General features: G+C 44.5%; 1 protein-coding gene across 1 annotated transcript in view; it reads right to left on the bottom strand.

Annotated features, from left to right (window-relative positions):
* The window catches only part of WDR75 (WD repeat domain 75), a 343006-nt gene that overhangs the window by 181906 nt on the left and 138632 nt on the right, over positions 1 to 22468 (bottom strand). Inside the window, exons 11-12 of the mRNA XM_040441253.1 lie at positions 17264 to 17379; positions 10273 to 10451 (exon numbers count right to left, since the gene is read on the bottom strand). Coding sequence (XP_040297187.1) covers positions 10273 to 10451; positions 17264 to 17379 — 295 coding nt within the window. The remainder of the gene's footprint in view (positions 1 to 10272; positions 10452 to 17263; positions 17380 to 22468) is intronic.

Genomic DNA, 22468 nt, shown 5'->3' with positions numbered 1-22468 from the left:
CTAGATGGCCGCTAGCACATCCGCAATATCCAGTCCCCATAGCTCTGTGTGCTTTTATTCTGTAAAACCGATTTGATACATATGCAAATTAACCTGAGATGAGTCCTGTACGTGAGATAAGTCGGGGACAGGACTCATCTCAGGTTAATTTGCATATGTATCAAATCGTTTTTTTTACACAATAAAAGCACACAGAGCTATGGGGACTGGGTACTGCGGATGTGCTAGCGGCCATCTAGCAACCCATGTCCTCAGCTCTATACACAAAATCCCGGTGACGGGTTCCTTTTAACCCCTTCCAGACCTTTGGGAACCAGTGAGTTCCCGCAATTTGACGTAATAGTACGTCATCGTCCGGTGCCCGCGCGATCACTGCAGAGGCCCGGCAGTCCGTGGTAGCCGGGCCCCTGCTGTATCCGCTGGCATCGCTGTAATAGCCGATGCCAGCGGATTAACCCCTTCTATGCCGCGGTCCGCACTGACCGCGACATAGAAGAGGTTTGTGTCAGGTGAACGATCGCATCGAGTCCCCACACTGCTGTGGCGGGTACCCGATGCGACACAAGGCAGCCCGATGCCGTGCAGAGGCTGCCCAATGCCTTGCACGGCATCGGGAACTGCTTTCTACGGGTGCCAAGGAGATTCAGCCTCAGGCTGGGTCTCCTAGGCCAGTGTTTCCCAACCAGCGTGCCTCCAGCTGTTGCAAAACTACAACTCCCAGCATGCCCGGACAGCCTTTGGCTGTGCGGGCATGCTGGGAGTTGTAGTTTTGCAACAGCTGGAGGAACACTGGTTGGGAAACACTGTCCTAGGCAACCTGTTAGTGTATGACTTAGTGTCATACCCTAACACGAATTGCATTACAATACAGATGTAATAAAAAACAGAAAAAAAAAACATTAGGTATCGCCGAGTCCGAAATGACCGGCTCCATAAATATATATTTACATGATCCACCCTGTCCAATAAACACCATAAAAAATAAATAAAAAAAACTGTAAAAAAAAAAGCCATTTTTGTCACCTTACATCACAAAAAGTGCAACACCAAGCGATCAAAAAGGCGTATGCCCCCAAAATGATATCAATAAAACAGTCACCTCATCCCGCAAAAAATGAGCACCTACCTAAGACAATCGCCCAAAAAATAAAAAACTATAGCTCTCAGAATATGGAGACACTAAAACATAATTTTTTTGTTTCAAAACTGCTATTATTGTGCTAAAGTGAAACACATAAAAAAAAAAATATATATATATATATATATATATATATATATATATATATATATATATATATATTAGGTATCGCCACGTCCGTAACAAACAGCTCTATAAAAATATTACATGACCTAACCACTCAGGTGAACATAGTAAAAAAAAAAAAGACATTTTTGTCACATTACATCACAAAAATCGCAACAGCAAGTGATCAAAAAGGCGTATGCCCACCAAAAAAATATTAATCAGACAGACACCTCATCCCGCAAAAAATGAGACCCTACCTAAGAGAATCGGTCAAAAAATACAAAAACTATGGCTTTCAGACTATGGAGACAAAAATATTTCAGTTTCAAAAATGCTGCTATTGTGTAAAACTTAAATAAGAAAAAGTAGACATATTAGGTATTGTGACTTGCGTAACGATCTGCTCTATAAAAAAAAGTCACATGACCTAATCCCTCAGGTAAACTCAGTAAAAATAAAAAATAAACACGGTGCCAAAACATCAATTTCTTTGTTACCTTGCCTCACAAAAAACTTAATATAGAGCAATAAAAAATCATATGTACCCCAAAATAGTACCAATAAAACTGGCACCTTATCCCGTAGTTTCCAAAATGTGGTCACTTTTGAGTTTTTACTGTAGGGGTGCATCAGGGGGGCTTCAAATGGGACATGGTGTCAAAAAACCAGTCCAGCAAAATCTGCCTTCCAAAAACCGTATGGCATTCCTTTCCTTCTGCGCCCTGCCGTGTGCCCGTACAGCGGTTTACGACCACATATGGGGTGTTTCTGTAAACTACAGAATCAGAGCCATAAATATTGTTTTGTTTGGCTTTTAACCCTTGCTTTGTAACTGGAAAAAAATTAAAATGGAAATCTGCCAAAAAAGTGAAATTTCATCTCTATTTTCCATTAATTCTTGTGGAACACTTAAAGGGTTAACAGAGTTTGTAAAATCAGTTTTGAATACCTTGAGGGGTGTAGTTTCTAGAATGGGGTCATTTTTTGGGTGGTTTCTATTATGTAAGCCTCACAAAGTGACTTCAGACCTGAACTGGTCCTTGAAAAGTGGGTTTTTGAAAATTTCTGAAAAATTTCAAGATTTGCTTCTAAACTAAGTTCTAAGCCTTGAAACATCCCCAAAAAAATAAAATCTCATTACCAAAATGATCCAAACATGAAGTAGACATATGGGAAATGTAAAGTAATAACTATTTTTGTAGGTATTACTATGCATTATAGAAGTAGAGAAATTGAAACTTGGAAATTCGCTAATTTTTCAAAATTTTTCAAATTTTTTTATTTTTTTTATAAATAAAAATTATTATTTTTTTACTCCATTTTACCAGTGTCATGAAGTACAATATGTGACGAAAAAACCTGGATAAGTCAAAGCGTTTTAAAGTTATCACCACATAAAGTGACATGTCAGATTTGCAAAAGCCGGAATTAGACTTACCGGTAATTCAGTTTCCACGAGATCACCACGACGGCTACTAGGAGATTGACCCCTGACCTCTGTAGGGGCAGGAACAGAGAGAGGGTTTAAATCCCCCCCCCCTCCCACCACCAGTGTGTCCAAAATTACAGAGACAGAAAATAGGTGGTGAGAAAAAAATTTTATAAAAAAAATCGAGAGGGTATTACTTCATAACCTCCCGGCTAAAGACTAAATAAAGGGTAGGGAATATATGTGCCATCGTGGTGATCTCGTGGAAACTGAATTACCAGTAAGTCTAATTCCAGCTTTCCACCTCATTACCACGACGGCTACTAGGAGATATAAAAAATTATAACTTTGGGGGGGGGGGGACCGGACCGCCTGAAGGACTTTACGTCCAAAAGACAAGTCTGAACTAGATAGGTCTAGTCTATAATGTTTTGTAAAGGTGTGAATGTTGGACCAAGTAGCAACTTTACAGATGTCCTCAAGAGAAGCTCCAGCCCGCTCGGCCTGGGAGGAGGACATAGCTCGGGTAGAATGAGCCCTTAGATTTGAGGGGCAAAGAAAGGCCTTGGATCTCATAACAGATAGAAATTGAATCCTTAATCCATCGTTCTAGGGAGGACCTGGAAGCTTTTAGACCCTTATTCTTACCTGAGAACAAGACAAACCGGTTGTTGGTTTTACGGAATCCTTTTGAAACTTCAAGATACCGTAAGACCGAGCGTCTTACATCTAGTGAGTGGAAACTAGATTCTCTATCATTAGAGGGATTACCACAAAAAGGAAGGCAAAACTATCTCCTGGTTTCGGTGGAAATCGGATACTACTTTAGGCAGAAACCCAGGATCTAACTTAAGAATAATTCTATCATCGGTGATACGGAGATAGGGTTCTTGTATTGATAGAGCTTGAATTTCGTCTTGCCTTCTTGCGGACGTGATGGCGACCAAAAACACGGTCTTTAGAGATAGATGTTTGGTGAAGCAACTTGACAGGGGCTCAAAAGGGGCAAGTGTTAGGCCTGTGAGCACCGTATTGAGGTCCCAGTTGGGGATCCGAGATTTTAGAGAGGGGCGTAGCCGAGAAGCTGCTTTCATAAATCTTCTGATCCAGCGGTGATTGGCTAGATCTTGATCGAAAAAACAAGCTAGGGTCGAGACCTGTACCTTCAAAGTGGAAGGTCTAAGACCTAATTCGAGACCCTGCTGGAGGAAGTCCAAGATTTTCAGAAAATTGGGCAGCTCTAAGTTTGGGGCAGTGTTACCGATCCAGGAACAGAACCTCTTCCAAATCTTTAGATAGATCGAGAAGGTAACTTTCTTCCTACTCGCTTTCAGGGTAGATATTACTTGGTGGGAAAGCCCCTGTGACTTCAACCTCTGGACCTCAGGATCCAAGCTGATAACTTGAGGAAACTCGGGTTTGGGTGTAAGATTGGCCCTTGATGAAGCAGGTCCCTCCTGGAAGGAAGAGGCCATGGGTCCTCTATTGACAGGTTTTTTTAAGGAAGGGAACCAGCTCCTTTTCGGCCAATAAGGAGCTTTTAGTATTAGAGTTGTATCCTCTCGGTTGAGCTTCTGAATTATCCCGGGAAGTAGAGGCAGGGGTGGAAACGCATAACAGAGGTCCCAGTCCCATTGTATCGTGAGCGCGTCCAGCGCCCAAGGATTGTCCCGTGGGTTCAATGAACAGAATGTTGATACCTTTGTGCTCCTCTTGGAGGCGAACAGGTCCACTTGTGGAGTGCCCCATCTTTCTACTAGAATCTGAAACATGTCCTGATTTAGAGACCATTCGGTATGGTCTATTAACTGGCGACTGAGATAGTCTGCTTCCACGTTCAGTACTCCTTTCAAGTGAATCGCGGAGATGGATCTTACGTGGGACTCCGCCCAATTGAAGATCTTCCTTGCCACGGACATCAGCTTCTCCGATCTTGTCCCTCCCTGTTGAGAGAGGTACGCTACCGTCGTAGTATTGTCAGAAAGAATTTTTACGTGCCGGCCCATGAGAAGGGATTCTGTGGCTTTCAGAGCTTTCCAAACCGCTTCCAGTTCTCTGAAGTTGGAAGATTGAGAGCGGGTTGTTGGCATCCAGGAACCCTGAAAGAAATGATCTCCCACTTTCGCTCCCCATCCTTTTTCGCTTGCGTCTGTAAGCACTTGAATGTAGGGAGTCTTCTCCCAGGTAACTCCCAAGGACAGGTTGTTTGTGCTCTTCCACCAGTCTAAGGAGGTCTTCACCGCTGGAGGGATCAGAACTTTGTGATCCAAAGAAGACTGCTGCTTGTTCCAAATTCTGAGAATCCATGACTGGAGAGATCGAAGGGGGATTGGCTCCATGGGACAGACGGAATGCAGGACGAGAGAAGACCTAGAAGACTCATGGCTTCCCTTATGGGACAAGTCCTCCTGTTCTGAAACCGCCAGACCTTCAACTGGAGGTTTCTGACCTTGTCTGGTGGGAGAAAGGTATGTTGAACTCCGGAATCCAGAACGACCCCCCCAAGAACTGGATTGTGCTGGAAGGTACAAGATTTGATTTCTTCTGGTACACCAACCACCTTAGATCTTGGATGAGAGACAGGAAGGTTAGTAAGTCTGTTCTGAGTTTGTTCTCTGAATTTCCAATCAGGAGGAAATCGTCCAGGTATGGTATAATCACCAGTTCCTTGCACCTCAGGAAGGCCACCATTTCGACCACCAGTTTCGTGAAGACTCTGGGAGCAGATGATATCCCAAAGGGAAGGGCCTTGGATGGCAAATCTTAAAAACTTTTGAGAGTCTGGATGGATTGGGACGTGGTAGTAAGAGTCCTGAAGATCTACTGAACACATCATAGCATCTCTCCCTATTAAAGGTGATCGGGCGGGTGCAGGGGCTGCGCCCGCCCGATCAGCGGCAGGGGTCCAGCAGTCACTGATAGCCGGATCCCTGCTGCATGGTGTGAAATCACCGATGCCAGACATGTGCAGGGTGGCCATCTGGTCCACGAGCTGCTGTGACGGGGACCTGATGGTAGCCCGATGCTTTCCTTAGGCATTGTGGCTGCCTTCTGGGAGAGCCTGTGATATCCAGCCCCCTGGGTCTCACAGGCATGCAGGCTGTAAGTGTATTACAAGTTATTTTGCCCAAATAAAGGGAAAATAAACTGTAAAAAAAATAAATAGGGAAAAAAAGGAAAGTAGACATATTAGGTATCAATTAGGTATTGCCGCGTCCGTATCGACCGGTTCTATAAAAATATCACATGACCTAACCCCTCAGGTGAACACGACCAAAAATAAATAAAAACTGCTAAATAAAATAAAAAATTGTCATCTTACATCACTAAAAGTGCAACATCAAACGATCAAAAAAGCGTATACCCCCAAAAAATAGTACCAATCTAACAGTCACGTCATCCCGCAAAAAATTAGCCCAAAAAATTAAACTATGGCTCTTAGAATACGGAGACACTAAAACATGATTTTTTTTATTTTGTTTCTAAAATGATGATAGTGTAAAACTTACATTAAAAAAAAAAAAGGTAGACATATTAGGTATCACCGCATCTGTAAGAACCTGCAGTATAAAAAAATATCACATGACCTAACCCCTCAGTTTAACACCGTAAAAGAAATTTAAAAAAAAGTCAAAAAAGCCTTTTGTCACAAAAGTGCAATACCAAGCAATCAAAAAGCCATATGCATCCTAAAATAGTACCAAACCGTTATCTATTCCCCCCAAAAAATGAGCCCCTACACAAGACATTCGCCCAAAAAATAAAATAAAAACTACGGCTTTCAGGATGTGGAGACACTAAAAAAAAATTCAAATAGTCATATTTGGTATTGTCGCGTCCATAACAACCTGCTTTATAAAAATACCACATGATCTAACATGATGAAAACAGCTATTTTTTGTTACCTTGCCTCACAAAAAGTGTAATATAAAGCAACCAAAAATCATATGTACCCTAAAATAGTACCAACAAAACTGCCACCTTAACCCATAGTTTTCAAAATGGGGTCACTTTTTTGGAGTTTCTACTCTAGGGGTGCATCAGTGGGGCTTCAAATGGAACATGGTGTCAAAAAACCAGTCCAGCAAAATCTGCCCTCCAAAAACCATATGGTGTTCCTTTCCTTCTGCGCAATGCCATGTGCCCGTACAGGAGTTTACGACCACATATGGGGTGTTTCTGTAAACTACAGAATCAGGGCCATAAATATTGAGTTTTGTTTGGCTGTTAACCCTTACTTTGTTACTGGAAAAAAATTGATTAACATGGAAAATCTGCCCAAAAAGTGAAATTCTGAAATATCATCTCCATTTTCCATTAATCCTTGTGGAACACCTAAAAAGTTAACAAAGTTTGTAAAATCAGTCTTGTACACCTTGAGGGGTGTAGTTTCTAAAATGGGGTCATTTTTGGGTGGTTTCTATTATGTAAGCCTCACAAAGTGACTTCAGACCTGAACTGGTCCTTAAAAAGTAGGTTTTGGAAATGTTCTGCTTCTAAACTTCTAAGCTTTCTAACGTCCCCAAAAAATAAAATGGCATTCACAAAATGATCCAAACATGTAGCAGACATATGGGGAATGTAAAGTAACTATTTTTGGAGGTATTGCTATCTATTATAAAAGCAGAGAAATTTAAATTTGCTAATTTTTCAAAATCTTTTGTAAATGTGGTATTTTTTTAAATAAAAATAATAAAAATATATATATATATATATATATATATATATATATATATATATATATATATATATATTTTGACTCAATTTTACCACTGTCATGAAGTACAATATGTGACGTGAAAATCTCAGAATGGCCTGGATAAGTAAAAGTGTTTTAAAGTTATCACCACATAAAGTGACGTGTCAGATTTGCAAAAGATGGCTTGGTCCTTGAGGTGAAATATGTCAGGGTCCTTAAAGGGAATCTGTCACCTATTTTAAGCCTATAATACTGTTAACATAGCAACGTGCAATAAAGTACCTTCATTCCTGCATGTGTCCTCTTTCTTTTATTCAACTTTTCATTCAGATGAATAAGAGATTTTTCTGATATGCAAATTATGTCTCAAGGTGCCCAGAGGGGCGTTATTACTCTGCTCTAGTGCCCAGTAACGCCCCCCTGCAGTGCCCAGCCCGCCTTTCTTCCAAGCCCAGCACGCCTCCTAAGAAATAAATGTACTCCCACATCGGAGCCCCCTCCACTACGTCATTTAATTTATTCGCTGCACCGTCCTTGCTTCCTCCTCTCTTGGCCTCCGAAATCCCGCGCAGGATCGCTAAGTGCCTGCGCCTGTACTATACTCCTGCTCCAGAGGGCAACAGCGCTCTGATTAAGTCACTGGGCTCGGCACATGCCCAGTGACACTGAGGCTGTTGCCCTCAGGGGCAGGAGTATCGTACAGGCGCAGGCACTTAGCAATACTGTGCCTGCGGGGGATTTAGGAGGCCAAGAGAGGAGGAAGCAAGGACGGTGCAGTGGATAAATTAAATGACGTAGTGGGGGGGGGGGGGGGGGGGGCGCCGTTCGGCTCCGATGTGGGAGTACATTTATTTCTTAGGAGGCGTGCTCAAAGTAAGTCAAAAGTAAAGAAGAAAGATGCAGAGAACTGCTCCTCTGCTGTCATCATCAACAGACTTGAAGGCCGGTAAGTACAGTAATGTAACTTTATAGACAGACTTTTGTTCCGCTGGGTTTTAGGCAATCCTACTGTATGAATTCAGTGGTCTTATCAAATTTGTTTCTGATTAGACTTCAAGGACAGCCCGTGTCGGTGAATCTTTTCTTTAGGATTAGTTCTTGTTGATAGAAGGTATTAGGGCTGCAACGATTAATCAAAGTTATCGATAATATTTGATAATGGGATTCGTTGTCAACGAATCCAGTTATCGAATAATCGGCCGATTCGTTGCTATCTGGGGCGGGAGCGGGCAGTCAGGGTCCTTAATCGGCAGTAACTTTTACTTCAACTTTAAATCAGCACATCTTTATTAACTTACAGCTAAGCTCCGGTAACAGGCAGAGCGGGCGGCGGCGTTACGTCACTTACTCACGTGACGCGCCTGCTCCGCCTGCTTCATTCATAAAGTGGGCGGAGCAGACGCGTCACGTGAGTGACGTTACGCCGCCGCCCGATCTTCCTGTCACCGGAGCTTCATTGTATTTGTAAGGTAATAAAGATCATAGAGCTGATTTAGAGTTCAAGTAAAAGTTACTGCCAGTTAAGGAATAGTCTGAATACTGATGTGGCCAGTGTATTGGGAGATCTGTGGATGGCACGGTTATGGGGAGGGGGATCTGTGGATGACACATATAGCATAAGATGCTATATAGTGTCATCCACAGATCCCCCTCCCCATAACAGTACCACTGCCATCCACAGATCCCCCCCTCCCCATAACAGTACCACTGCCATCCACAGATCCCCCTCCCCATAACAGTGCCATCCACAGATCCCCCCTCCCCATAACAGTGCCATCCACAGATCCCCCCTCCCCATAACAGTGCCATCCACAGATCCCCCCTCCCCATAACAGTGCCATCCACAGATCCCCCCTCCCCATAACAGTGCCATCCACAGATCCCCCCTCCCCATAACAGTGCCATCCACAGATCCCCCCTCCCCATAACAGTGCCATCCACAGATCCCCCCCCTCCCCATAACAGTACCACTGCCATCCACAGATTCCCCCCCATAACAGTACCACTGCCATGCACAGATCCCCCCTCCCCATAACAGTGCCATCCACAGATCCCCCCTCCCGATAACAGTGCCATCCACAGATCCCCCCTCCCCATAACAGTGCCATCCACAGATCCCCCTCCCCATAACAGTGCCATCCACAGATCCCCCATAACAGTGCCATCCACAGATCCCCCATAATAGTGTCATCCACAGATCTCCCATAACTTGTCTTTTTTACATTGTAAAGCAAAATTTAATTATGTAACTCCTAAATTTGTTTTAATATGGCCTTTGCACATAATTTTTCAAGTAAAATCATATAAACCCCTTTTTGTAATTTAGGTGTTTTTTCCCAATTAATCGATTAATCAATGAAATTATCGACAACTAATCGATTATTCAAACAATAGTTAGCTGCAGCCCTAGAAGGTATCATCATTTGTGAAGTTAGGTCTGATCTTTTTAAATTGACTGTATGGAAAGATTTGTAGCCATTTTTTATGGTGTTAGTCGGAATAGTGAATATTAGCTGTTGGTATCAACAGATTCGAAGTATGTCTTAGTATGGAGAGTGTTGTTACAGCAGGAGACAATGATGTCTTAACACTCTCAGTCCTGCAGTAATTTAGAGTGTGGGAGATGCCCCAGTTTGCTGTATTCCGAGAATGACAAAAGTGTCTATCCCTGCACCAGAATTATCATTAAGCCTGAATCTGGTGCGGGTCTAAACCTGTCTTAGGTTACACCATCTGTAGGATTAGTAAATCTACACCTGTGTGTTTCAATAATAATTTTATTGAATCCTAAATACCAGCAGATCTGGCACAATTGCCTTGTCGTGGTGGGCAAGATGTCAGAGGCTGCAAAGTAATTGGTCTAGTTCCCTATTCAATAACCTAGCATTGTATGGTTACCTCTGCTGCTTCTCACTGTATTTCCAGAACTTCAGATGTACTTCAAGACAATGTGTTCCTTTTCTTTTCAACTCTTCAACAGTTGCTAGCCAGTTTCCCTTTGCATTGAATGCAGCCTTTACCAAATCCAAATGCTGTAGTCCGGCTTGATTGACAAACTCTTGTTGTATGATATCTAGCTATACGCAAGAACACTTATGTTACCATAATGCAACTAATAGATACACATCCACAAAAACGTATTGGAATACATAACTTAACGGTATCACATTTTAAAACCTTGGTAATACAAGCAAGGAGTACAAAATGTGCCTGAGTAATCAGCCGTGTTTCTGTATGAATATTACTGGGGATAGCTGCAGGGGGCTGCTCTGCAAACGAAACGCTTTTCTTAACTGCAAAAAAGTACTCATTTATTATTAGTGGCTATGTCTGAGACCAATGAGCTACCCCAAGTGTGGAAGTTACATTGGAACCTGTCAACATGAAAATGCTAAATAATCCACAAGCAGCATGTTATAGAGCAGGAGGAGAAGATTGGTATACAGTTTAGTGACCGTGGCATAAAAAGGGTTAATCTGCTGGCATCTGCCTTTACGGCGATGTCGGTAGATACAGCAGGGGCCCGGCTATCAGTGACTGCCAGGCCCTTGCACTGATTGGGAGGACACCAGAGCGGTGCCCGTCCATCAGCATGACGTAATAGTACGTGAAATTGCGGGAAGTCACCTCCCGCTATGACGTACTATTACGTCATTGGTTAGGAAGGGGTTGAAGAGGACTTGTTACCACAAAATGTAATACAATCTGAAAGCAGGAGACACCATGGAGTAGGGGTGGGCGATATAGACGATATAGGCGATATGCGATATAAATTTGTGCCACGATATGGATTTTGAGCATATCGCCTATATCGCCGGACCGCGATATGATCGCGCTCTCTGCGCGCACCATCTTCTCCTGAGCCGGCACACTGGGCACAGTGGAGAAGGAGAGAGTCCCTCCCTCCCCATTGTGCGCGGCTGCCGCTGACCACCAATGACAAAAGAGGAGGAGGGGAGGGACTGACAGTAAATCATTGAGTAAGTTTTCACGATCTCAGTGAGCGCGTGAAAACTCAAATCCGATGGGATATTCTAACCCCCAGGCGTTCCCATGGTGACAGGGACGCTTGCCTGGGGTTAGAATATACAGGGCCACGCCGCTGACAGTAGAACATTTAAAAACTAATCAGTAACTGTAACTTTAACTTTATTCATTGGTGATCTCTTTACTGTATACCTTACTAGGTCTTAGCTCCGGTAACAGCAGGCAGTGCGGGGGGCGGCGCTCACTCACTGACGTCACGCGCCTGCTCCTCCCACTAGGCGGCGCAGGCGCGTGACGTCAGTGAGTGAGCGCCGCCCCCCGCACTGCCTGCTGTTATCGGAGCTAAGACCTAGTAAGGTATACAGTAAAGAGATCACCAATGAATAAAGTTAAAGTTACTGATTAGTTTTTAAATGTATTCCTGTGAGCGTCGGGGGGGAGATCTGTGGATGGCACCGTTTAGGGGAGGGGGGGGGATATGTGGATGGCACCGTTTAGGGGAGGGGGGGGGATCTGTGGATGGCACCGTTTAGGGGAGGGGGGGGGGGGGATGTGTGGATGGCACCGTTTAGGGGAGGGGGGATCTGTGGATGGCACCGTTTAGGTGAGGGGGGAGATCTGTGGATGGCACCATTTGGGGGGGGGGGGATCTGTGGATGGCACCGTTTAGGGGAGGGGGGGGATCTGGATGGCACCGTTTAGGGGAGGGGATCTGTGGATGGCACCGTTTAGGGGGGGGGGGGGGGGGATCTGTGGATGGCACTATTTAGGGGAGGGGGGGATCTGAGGATGGCACCGTTTAGGGGAGGGGGGGGATCTGTGGATGGCACCGTTTAGGGGAGGGCTGGATCTGTGGATGGCACCGTTTAGGGAGGGGGGGGATCTTTGGATGGCACCGTTTAAGGGAAGGGGGATCTGTGGATGGCACCGTTTAGGGGAGGGGGGGGGGGGGGGATCTGTGGATGGCACAGTTTAGGGGAGGGGGGGATCTGGCGATGGCACCGTTTAGGGGAGGGGGGGGATCTGGGGATGGCACTGTTTAGGGGAGGGGGGGGGGGGGGGGGGGGGATCTGTGGATGGCACCATTTAGGGGAGGGGGATCAGCTCCCTGCTGCTGTGTGCACAAAGCACAGGGCAGCAGGGAGAGTGTAAAGTCCTATTCACCCTAATAGAGCTCTATTAGGGTGAATATGACAAGGGTTCTACGTTCTAGCCCTTAAGGAGACTAATAGTTATTAAATAAAAAGTAAAAAAAAGTTTAAACACGCCCCCCCCAAATATAGAAAACAATATATCGCAATATATATCGCATATCGCACATGCTTAAAATTATATCGCAATATAGATTTTAGGCCATATCGCCCACCCCTACCATGGAGATTGAAATTTTTTGGGGAAAAGATTCAGTAAAACTTGTAATTTTTACATTTATATCTGCAGCCGCGTGAAGTGCTATTGGAAATAGAGGGAGGGGTTTATCAGTGAATAACAGCTCTTTCTCATGTACACTTGTATACAGTAAGGAAGAGAAGTATTTGAACACCCTGCGATTTTGCACGTTCTCCCAATTAGAAATCATAGAGGAGTCTGAAATTCACATTGTATGTGCATTCCCACTCAGACAGAATAAAAAAAATATAATAATTCAGGAAATCACATTGTATGATTTGTAAAGAATTTATTTGTCTTAGGCCTCTTTCACACTACCGTTTTTTTTTTCCCCCCGTTTTGCGGGCCGTTTTTTGCGTTCCGTATACGGAACCATTCATTTCAATGGTTCGCCAAAAAACGGAATGTACTCTGTATGCATTCCGTTTCCGTATTTCCGTTCCGTTGAAAGATAGAACGTGTCCTATTATTGCCCGCAAATCACGTTCCGTGGCTCCATTCAAGTCAATGGGTCCGCAAAAAAAAACGGAACACATACGGAAATGCATCCGTATGTCTTCCGTATCCGTTCCGTTTTTGCGGAACCATCTATTGAAAATGTTATGCCCAGCCCAATTTTTTCTATGTAATTACTGTATACTGTATATGCCATATGGAAAAACGGAACGGAAACGGAAACACAACGGAAACACAACGGAAACCAAAAAACGGAACGGATCTGTGAAAAACGGACCGCAAAACACTGAAATAGCCATACGGTAGTGTAAAAGAGGCCTTACACTGCTAAACATAAGTATTTGAACACCTGAGAAAATCAGTGTTAATATTTGGTACAGAAGCCTTTGTTTGCAATTACAGAGGTCAAACGATTCCTGTAGTTCTTGACCAGGTTTGCACACACTGCAACAGGGATTTTGGTAATAAAGAAAAGGGTGGTCCGTCAAGGGGTCTTCCATAGGTAGAGGCCCGTATTTTCCCTATAGTAGGATATATTCTCTAACAAAATGCGTAGGGACATTGAGTATATTTCCACATTAGTTCTCCACCCTCATAAGTGAGAGGACCATAGGGCATCTGGATCATCATAATGTCTCACCACTCATCCACCCCTCCAATTATCATGGGGTTTCTCCCTCTTTAATTTGTCATCTGATCCCAGCAAGGGTCTTTAGAGGCTATAACCCTATTTGAATGAGAGCGGACACTATCACATGTCTCTTGTGATCTTTTCCTAATAAGGGTCACTAGCGGTTAATGAGTAGTGGACACTATCATGTGCCATTAAGAGTTAATACACCCTATGTCCGTAGATCTGACTGCCAAGCAAGTCCCTGCTCAGGTCCCATGCTGGAAGGGATGGTTCTTATCCTCTCCAGCACCTGCAGGAGTGTAGTTGCAGGAGCCGTATTGCTATAGACATCGGCCCCTCCCACCACTGCTACCTCTCCTGGACAGCTGCCACTGCGCTCCGCCACGATCACGCCCCCATGTTATGACACTCATGGGGCGCCGTGACGTCGGTGAGGCTGCGCCGCGAATGGGCTGCCCTTCTGGCGATAGCGCATGCGCAAGTGGGGACGCGGCCGGCCGCATCACATGACATCTACATAATCGCGAGGGTGGTGGCCACGCCCGTCGCGCATGCGCCCAGCCACCTTTCCCCTTCCATATAAACTTAACAGCGCGCTTGGACGCGCTGTCAGGTGCTGTCAGATGGGCGGCACTCTTGCCTGTCCTGCTGCACCTCATGGTAAAGGCCACACGCTCTCCATGAATAACAGTGAGTAACTTATCACATGCCATCATATTGAGTTGTAGCTAGTGCTCCAGCCTGATTGTACCTTTATTGATGTCTTTCACTTTAAAGGAATCTGGGTTGATTTGGACTAAGTCCTGCTAAGTCTGCGCCATCTCAATTTATACCCCCTCCCTGCATCTGTTATAACTACACAGTTGGTCTGAGAGCGAGGGGCCGTACTCTACCTAAGACCCTTGTCCCCTGACGAGTTAAGGGGTCTTCCATAGGTAGAGGCCTGTATTTTCCCTATAGTAGGATATATTCTCTAACGAAACGCGTAGGGACATTGAGTATATTTCCCCATTAGTTCTCCACCCTCATATAAGTAGATAACCCGGGTCTGTAAGCCCCAATAGGGCCTATTCCCTGTCCCCACAGGGTCACCTAGGGTTATCTATTTTAGGGTCAGGTTCCGGACGGGACCAGCCCTTGCGGGGATAGGACCCAGTGTTAGGAGGCACTTCAGGGTATAACAGGCCAAGTAGGGCATTAACAGGGACAGATTTTCCCTGTGGCCCTCTCGCACAAAGTGACCGCCAACTGGAGGACGTATCCAGATGTGAAAACACCTCTCCGTGGGTATTGGACTTGAAGGTCCTGTTTGTCCACCACCAGTAAGATCCACCCTTTTCTCGCCTCATGGCATGTCTATAGACCTTCGGCATACGGCCACAATCTTCATTCTGTTTATGTCTATAGGTCATACAGTCCACCTTCCGCCCCACCCAGAGGCGTGAACGTGGACTTGACCATCAGGCGACCTGCCACCCCAGGGGTGCCCTGCTGTTGTTTGTTTCGTTTGTCTGTTAGGGGTTTCCTTCCCAATTTTGGGGATCTTAAATTATCCTAATAAAAGTTAGGTTTTAATACGTTACTACCCTTTATTTTTCAAACAGGGATTTTGGCCCACTCCTCCACACAGATCTCCTCTAGATAGGTCAGGTTTCGGGGCTGTCGCTGAGCAACACAGAGTTTAAGCTCCCTCCAAAGATGTTATATTGGATTTAGGTCTGGAGACTGGCTCGGCCACTCCAGAACCTTGATATGCTTCTTACGGAGCCACTCCTTGGTTATCCTGGCTGTGTGCTTCGGGTCGTTGTCATGTTAGAAGACCCAGCTACGGCCCATATTGAATGCTCTGAGGGAAGGAGGTTGTTGCTCAAAATCTCACAATAAATGGCCCCATTTATCCTCTCCTTAATACAGTGCAGTCGTACTGTCCCCTTTGCAGAAAAGCACCCCCAAATCATGATGTTACCAACCCCATGCTTCAGAGTAGGGATGCTGTTCTTAGGATGCAACTCATCCTTTTTTCCTCCAAACACGACGAGTGACGTTTAAGCCAAAAAGTTCTACTTTGGTCTCATCTGACCACAAGACTTTCTCCCATGCCTCCTCTGGATCATCCAGATGGTTATTGGCAAACTTCAGACAGGCCTGGACATGTGATGACTTGAGCAGGGGAACCTTCTGTGCAATACATGATTTGAAACCATGACTGCGTAGTGTTCTACCGACAGTGACCTTTGAAACTGTGGTCCCTGCTCTCTTCATGTCATTGACCAGCTCCTCCCTTGTAGTTCTGGGCTGATTCCTTACCTTTCTCATCATCAGTGATACCCCACAAAGTGAGATTTTGCATGGAGCCCCAGTCCCAGGGAGACTGACAGTCCTCTTTAGCCTCTTCCAATTTCTAACAATTGCTCCAACAGATGATCTATTTTCTCCAAGCTTCTTGGCAATTGCCCCGTAGCCCTTTCCAGAGTTGTGGAGGTCCACAATTTTGTCTCTGGTGTCTTGACAGCTCTTTGGTCTTGCCCATGGTAGTAGTGGGCGTCTGACTGACAGGGGTCTTTAAAGAGCTCAGACAGGTGCTACTAAGTTAGATTAATGAGTGGAGTGGAATAGAGGTGGACTTTTTAAAAGGCACAGTAACAGGTCTTTGAGAGACCGAATTCTTGCTGTTTCTCAGGTGTTTAAATACTTATGTTCAGCAGTGCAAGACAAATAAATTATGTAAAAATCATACAATGTGATTTCCAGATTTTTTTATTTTATTCTGTTTCTCAGAGTGGGAATGCACCTACAATGTGAATTTTAGACAGGGTATTCAAATACTTCTGTTCCTCACTGTACCCAGTTGTTAGAAAGGCAAAGATAAATGTAACTATAGGTTTTACCTAATCTTTTATAAATGATTCTGCTCAGCTTTTCCTGCTCTATAACATGGTACTTTCAGATTGCATTGCGTTTTGCAGTGACAGGTCCTCTTACTTCTTCAGACAGCGCTGGGGAGGTCACTGGCTGGCTGGGGAGGTCACTGGCTGGCTGAATGTGGGTGCGGTTAGCCATGTTAATAAGTTTAACTCCAGATTTATCACTGAAACTTTTAAAACGTTGCAAAAAAGTCACAGCCTAACTACAGTAGGAGGGTGGAGTGGGAAAACTGGAGCAGCTTTTCTAGAGAAAGTGTTAGGTTTAAAGAAAAGACATTTATCAAACGTGACATTTGATAAATGTGGCACAAAGTATAACAATGCAGACTCAAGCAAAACGGACTTCAAATATTGCTCTCAATGATAAGTCCCCCGCAGTGTGCACCTTTAAACCCAATGTGAAGAAATAGTTCACATGTGTTGTCAACGAAGAGATGAAAAAAAAAAAAAAAGAAATCTTGGATTGTGGCTATAATTCAAATAGTGATCACAAACTTACGTTATAGAGTTGTTTGTCATCATGCAGTGAGTAAAACTGAAGATGACCTGGCTTGCCATTGAGCACTAAAGCCTTGGTTCTAGGATCAAATATCAAGCCTGTCTTTACATCATTTCCTGAAAAAGAAAAAAAAAATTTTTTTTTAATGGAAATTAAAAATAAGACTACATGAAGCCATCAAGCGCAACACTTTGTTTGCCCCTCAAATAATCCTACTTTAAAGGGAAAACTAAGTGGAACAAATTAGGAAAATCCTACTTTTCGGTGTAGAGGGTCACAAAACTTAAAATAAAACAAAAATATAAAACGAAAGTAAAAAAAAAGAATGATCCGACTTATGTTTTAACACGTGCAACTTTATTAATATAAAACCATATCACTACTGTAAGGCAAATGAACATAAAATCATATAGGGTTCCCTAGTTGCTAAACGGCAGCGACTCACTTTGGTGGACGTAGGCTGTCTATATTGTAGAAATGATCAAGATGACAACTTTCCCAAGGACAGCCATGTGAACAGGTTCTCAGGTGCCCAAACCATTACTATCAGCCGCCCCCCCCCCCCCCCCCCCCCCCCCCCAACTTCAACCTCATTCTTCAGAGCTTGACCCACCGTGCACTCATTGGAGGGGTCTACACTCATCAGGATGCTGTATGCTGGTAGGGAAAAGGACCTGTGATGACATCACCATGTGACCAGTAATATGCACAATACTGGTCACACGACAATAACATCAGCACAGGTCCTTTATCCTACAACATCCAGGAAGTCTTACTGCAGGAGAATCTTCCTGCTGTTTTTATGTAGAGATGCAGGTGACAGGTGTGTGCTTCATGGAAACAATGGTATATGCCTGTATTAATGTGATGCACACGGTGTTATTACTTTAGTACTTCTATTTGCCATAAATAGTAAAAGTGACCACCCCATCAAGTACCTCCTCATATAATCGGCAACATGGTGCTAATGTGAGATACATGATGGGGTCATTTACTATTAATATGAAGCGCATGTTTAAAAATAAAATAGTTCATATAAATGAATGGCAGAATACTGTAATTAATACAGCCCGAACTCCTTAACATGCATGTGCCAGTCTTCACTACAATTCTATATTCCGCATACTATGAAGTAGATACAGTTGGTGTCAGTATACATTGCACCTCTAGTATTCTATTCAAAAATAACACACACCAAACAGTTTTATGTAGAGATTACGATATACTTTGAACTGTGCCATTGCTTGTTAAAATCTCACACAAACTTTCAGCTCTTTTTAAGCACTGTTATTTCTTTCATGAAATGCACATTTAGTTTTAACTGTTGACTTGTTTGTTTCTAAATAACGTACGATTTTAATTCAAGACAGGAGACTCCATTATGCTAATATCTTTCTCTTTTTACTCCCAGCAGCAAAATAGTTAACTTAAACAGAGAAACATTTTTTATAAAATATGTAAATGAGCCTCTAGGAGTATCCAATGAACGGACAGCAAAGGTTATATACGGTTTAGCCCCACATAAAAACGTCCTATCTTGCTGCTCCCAGAAAGATATGTATTGAAGTTCTTTTGTCATATAAATAGTTATATTATTTTATATATACACTTATTATAAATATTTCTTATATGGAATATTTATTCTTCTATATGGTTGTGGGCAATGTATGTTGCCATTTGTTTGTCAAAACGCTATGCTGCATGCGATTATTTTTCATAAAAATTTGGTTACACACATATTAATGTGTTTCTCCTGCTTTCAGTTCCCCCTAATTAGATTTATTGCCTACTTTGCATTTGCACCGCTTCTTTCCTCTATGCTAACTTACCTATAGTAACATTGTCACAGTTTACTTTCATTTTACCTCAGCACCTGACCCCCAGTGAGCATGTGCGGCTGGTCATCAGCCTGCGCACCCTTTTCTCCTCATTCAGAGATATCTTCTGTTGCTCCGTTCGTCTCAGAAGAAAACTGCCAGCCAATTTCATTCCTTATCCTCTGCTGCCAACTAGTGATAGTTTTCATAATATCCTTTACATATACTGTTCTTCATTACAATTTCTTTATATTGGTGTATATTGTGACATTTTATAATTTCAGCATTTTCCTTAATTGGATATATATATATATATATATATATATATATATATATATATATATATATATATATATATATATATATATATATATATATATATATATATATATATATATATAACATGTCTGCTGAAAATCATAAAAATATTCCTGGAACCCCAGGTTCACTTATTGTGGAGGAAGACCTCCTCCAATCCATGGTCAATGAAACAGTATCTAGATCTGTACAATGTGAAGTCGACAGCCATTGCAAAATATCATTACACAATCTGTGACCATGGCTATGACTAATGCGCAAACCTCGCAAAAACCAAAATGACCCTGTTACCCCGTCCGACCAATTCTGGTCTACGGAGGAAACCTCTTCCTGCCTTGCGGATGGTTTTAAGAGGGGTAAAACCGCCTTAAAAAAGGAGATTTTCTACCGATCCCACTACTAAAAAGCTAAAAAAAAAAAAATACATGATAATTGGGATCAGGAAAAATCTAGAGCTTTTATAAAAAGCACTATAACCACTGACGTCAACCTTCTGCCCCTGAGGTTGACGTCACCAAGCGGGCATCTAAGGCTTTAAGAGTTAAAGAGGACCTTTCACTAGAATAAAAAATCTAAACTAAGCATACAGACATGGAGATTGGCGCCCAGGGATCTCCCTGCACTTACTATTATCCCTGGGCGCAGCTCCGTTCTCCCGGTATAGGCTCCGGTATCTTCATATGTTCGGCTCAACTGGGTGGAGCCTGCCAGCGTCTCCTTTTCCCAGGCTGTAGCGCTGGCCAATCGCAGCGCTCAGCTCATAGCCTGAGAGTTGTTTTTTTTTTCCTCAGGCTATGAGCTGAGCGCTGCGATTGGCCAGCGCTACAGCCTGGGAGAAGGAGACGCCGGCAGGCTCCACCCAGTTGAGCCGAACATATTAAGATGCCGGAGCCTATACCGGGAGAACGGAACGGCGCCCAGGGATAATAGTAAGTGCTGGGAGATCCCTGGGCGCCGCTCTCCATGTCTGTATGCTTAGTTTAGATTTTTTATTCTAGTGAAAGGTCCTCTTTAATCCGGACTCATTTAACTCTTCCCCTCCTGAATCCTCTAGTGAAGATAATTCTTCTAAGGCCTCATGCACACGACTGTTGTGTGCATCCGTGGCCGTTGTGCCGTTTTCTTTCGCGGACCCATTGACTTTCAATGGGTCCGTGGAAAAAACGGAAAATGCACCGTTTTGCAGCCGCATCCGTGATCCGTGTTTCATGGCCGTGAAAAAAATATGACCTGTCCTATTTTTTTCACGGCCAACGGTTCACGGACCCATTCAAGTCAATGGGTCCGTGAAAGAACACGGATGCACACAAGATTGGCATCAGTGTCCGTGATCCGTAGGTTAGTTTTTATACAGACGGATCCGAAGATCCGTCTGCATAAAGCTTTTTCAAAGCTGAGTTTTACTCAGAACCGACAGTATATTCTAACACAGAAGCGTTCCCATGGTGATGGGGACGCTTCTAGTTAGAATACACTACAAACTGTGTACAAGACTGCCCCCTGCTGCCTGGCAGCACCCGATCTCTTACAGGGGGCCGTGATCAGCACAATTAACCCCTTCAGGTGCGGCACCTGAAAGGGTTAATTGTACTATCATATCCCCCTGTAAGAGATCAGGGCTGCCAGGCAGCAGGGGGCAGACCCCCCCCCCCCCCCCAGTTTGAATATCATTGATGGCCAGTGCGGCCCCCCCCCCCCCTCTATTGTAATTATTCGTTGGTGGCACAGTGTGCGCCCCCCCCCTTCCTCCCTCTATTGTAATAATTCGTTGGTGGCACAGTGTGCGCCCCCCATCGGCCCCCCCCTCCCTCTATAGCATTAACAACATTGGTGGCCAGTGTGCGGCCTCCCATCTCCCCCCCCCCCATCATCATTGGTGGCAGCGGAGTTCCGATCGGAGTCCCAGTTTAATCGCTGGGGCTCCGATCGGTAACCATGGCAACCAGGACGCTACTACAGTCCTGGTTGCCATGGTTACATAGCAATAGTACAATAGTAGAAGATTCATACTTACCGGCTGCTGCGATGTTCGTGTCCGGCCGGGAGCTCCACCTACTGGTAAGTGACAGCCTCAGGTCTGTGCGGCGCATTGCTAAATGAACTGTCACTTACCAGTAGGAGGAGCTCCCAGCCGGACGCGAACATTGCAGCTCCCAGGTAAGTATGAATCTTTTACTATTGTACTATTGCTAGTAACCCGCTGCCACCAATGATCGGGGGGGGGAGATGGGAGGCCGCACACTGGCCACCAATGTTGTTAATGCTATAGAGGGGGGGGGGGGGGGGCGATGAGGGGCGCACACTGTGCCACCAACGATTTATTACAATGGAGGGAGGAAGGGGGGGGGGGGGGGGGGGCGGGGGGGGGCGCACACTGTGCCACCAACGAATTATTACAATAGAGGGAGGAAGGGGGGGGGCGGGGGGGGCGCACACTGTGCCACCAACGATTTATTACAATAGAGGGAGGAAGGGGGGGGCGCACACTGTGCCACCAACGAATTATTACAATAGAGGGAGGAAGGGGGGGGGCGCACTGGCCACCAATGATATTCAAACTGGGGAGGGGGGGGGGGGGGGGTCTGCCCCCTGCTGCCTGGCAGCCCCGATCTCTTACAGGGGGATATGATAGTACAATTAACCCCTTCAGGTGCGGCACTTGAGGGGTTATTTGTGCTGATCACGGCCCCCTGTAAGAGATCGGATGCTGCTAGGCAGCAGGGGGCAATCATGTACACAGTTTGTAGTATATTCTAACTAGAAGCGTCCCCATCACCATGGGAACGCCTCTGTGTTAGAATATACTGTCGGAAATGAGGTTTCACGATCTAACTCATATCCGACAGTATATTCTAACATAGAGGCGTTCCCATGGTGATGGGGACGCTTCAAGTTAAAATATACCATCGGATTGGAGAAAACTCCGATCCGATGGTATAAAAGGGACTCCAGACTTTACATTGAAAGTCAATGGGGACTGATCCGTTTGAAATGGCACCATATTGTGTCAACGTCAAACGGATCCGTCCCCATTGACTTGCACTGTAATTCAGGACGGATCCGTTTGGCT

Source organism: Bufo bufo, chromosome 7 (genome assembly GCF_905171765.1).
Source record: "Bufo bufo chromosome 7, aBufBuf1.1, whole genome shotgun sequence".
NCBI lineage: Eukaryota > Metazoa > Chordata > Amphibia > Anura > Bufonidae > Bufo > Bufo bufo.
Note: the sequence above shows the minus strand (reverse complement) of the source record. Positions and strands in the feature narration are given on the sequence as shown.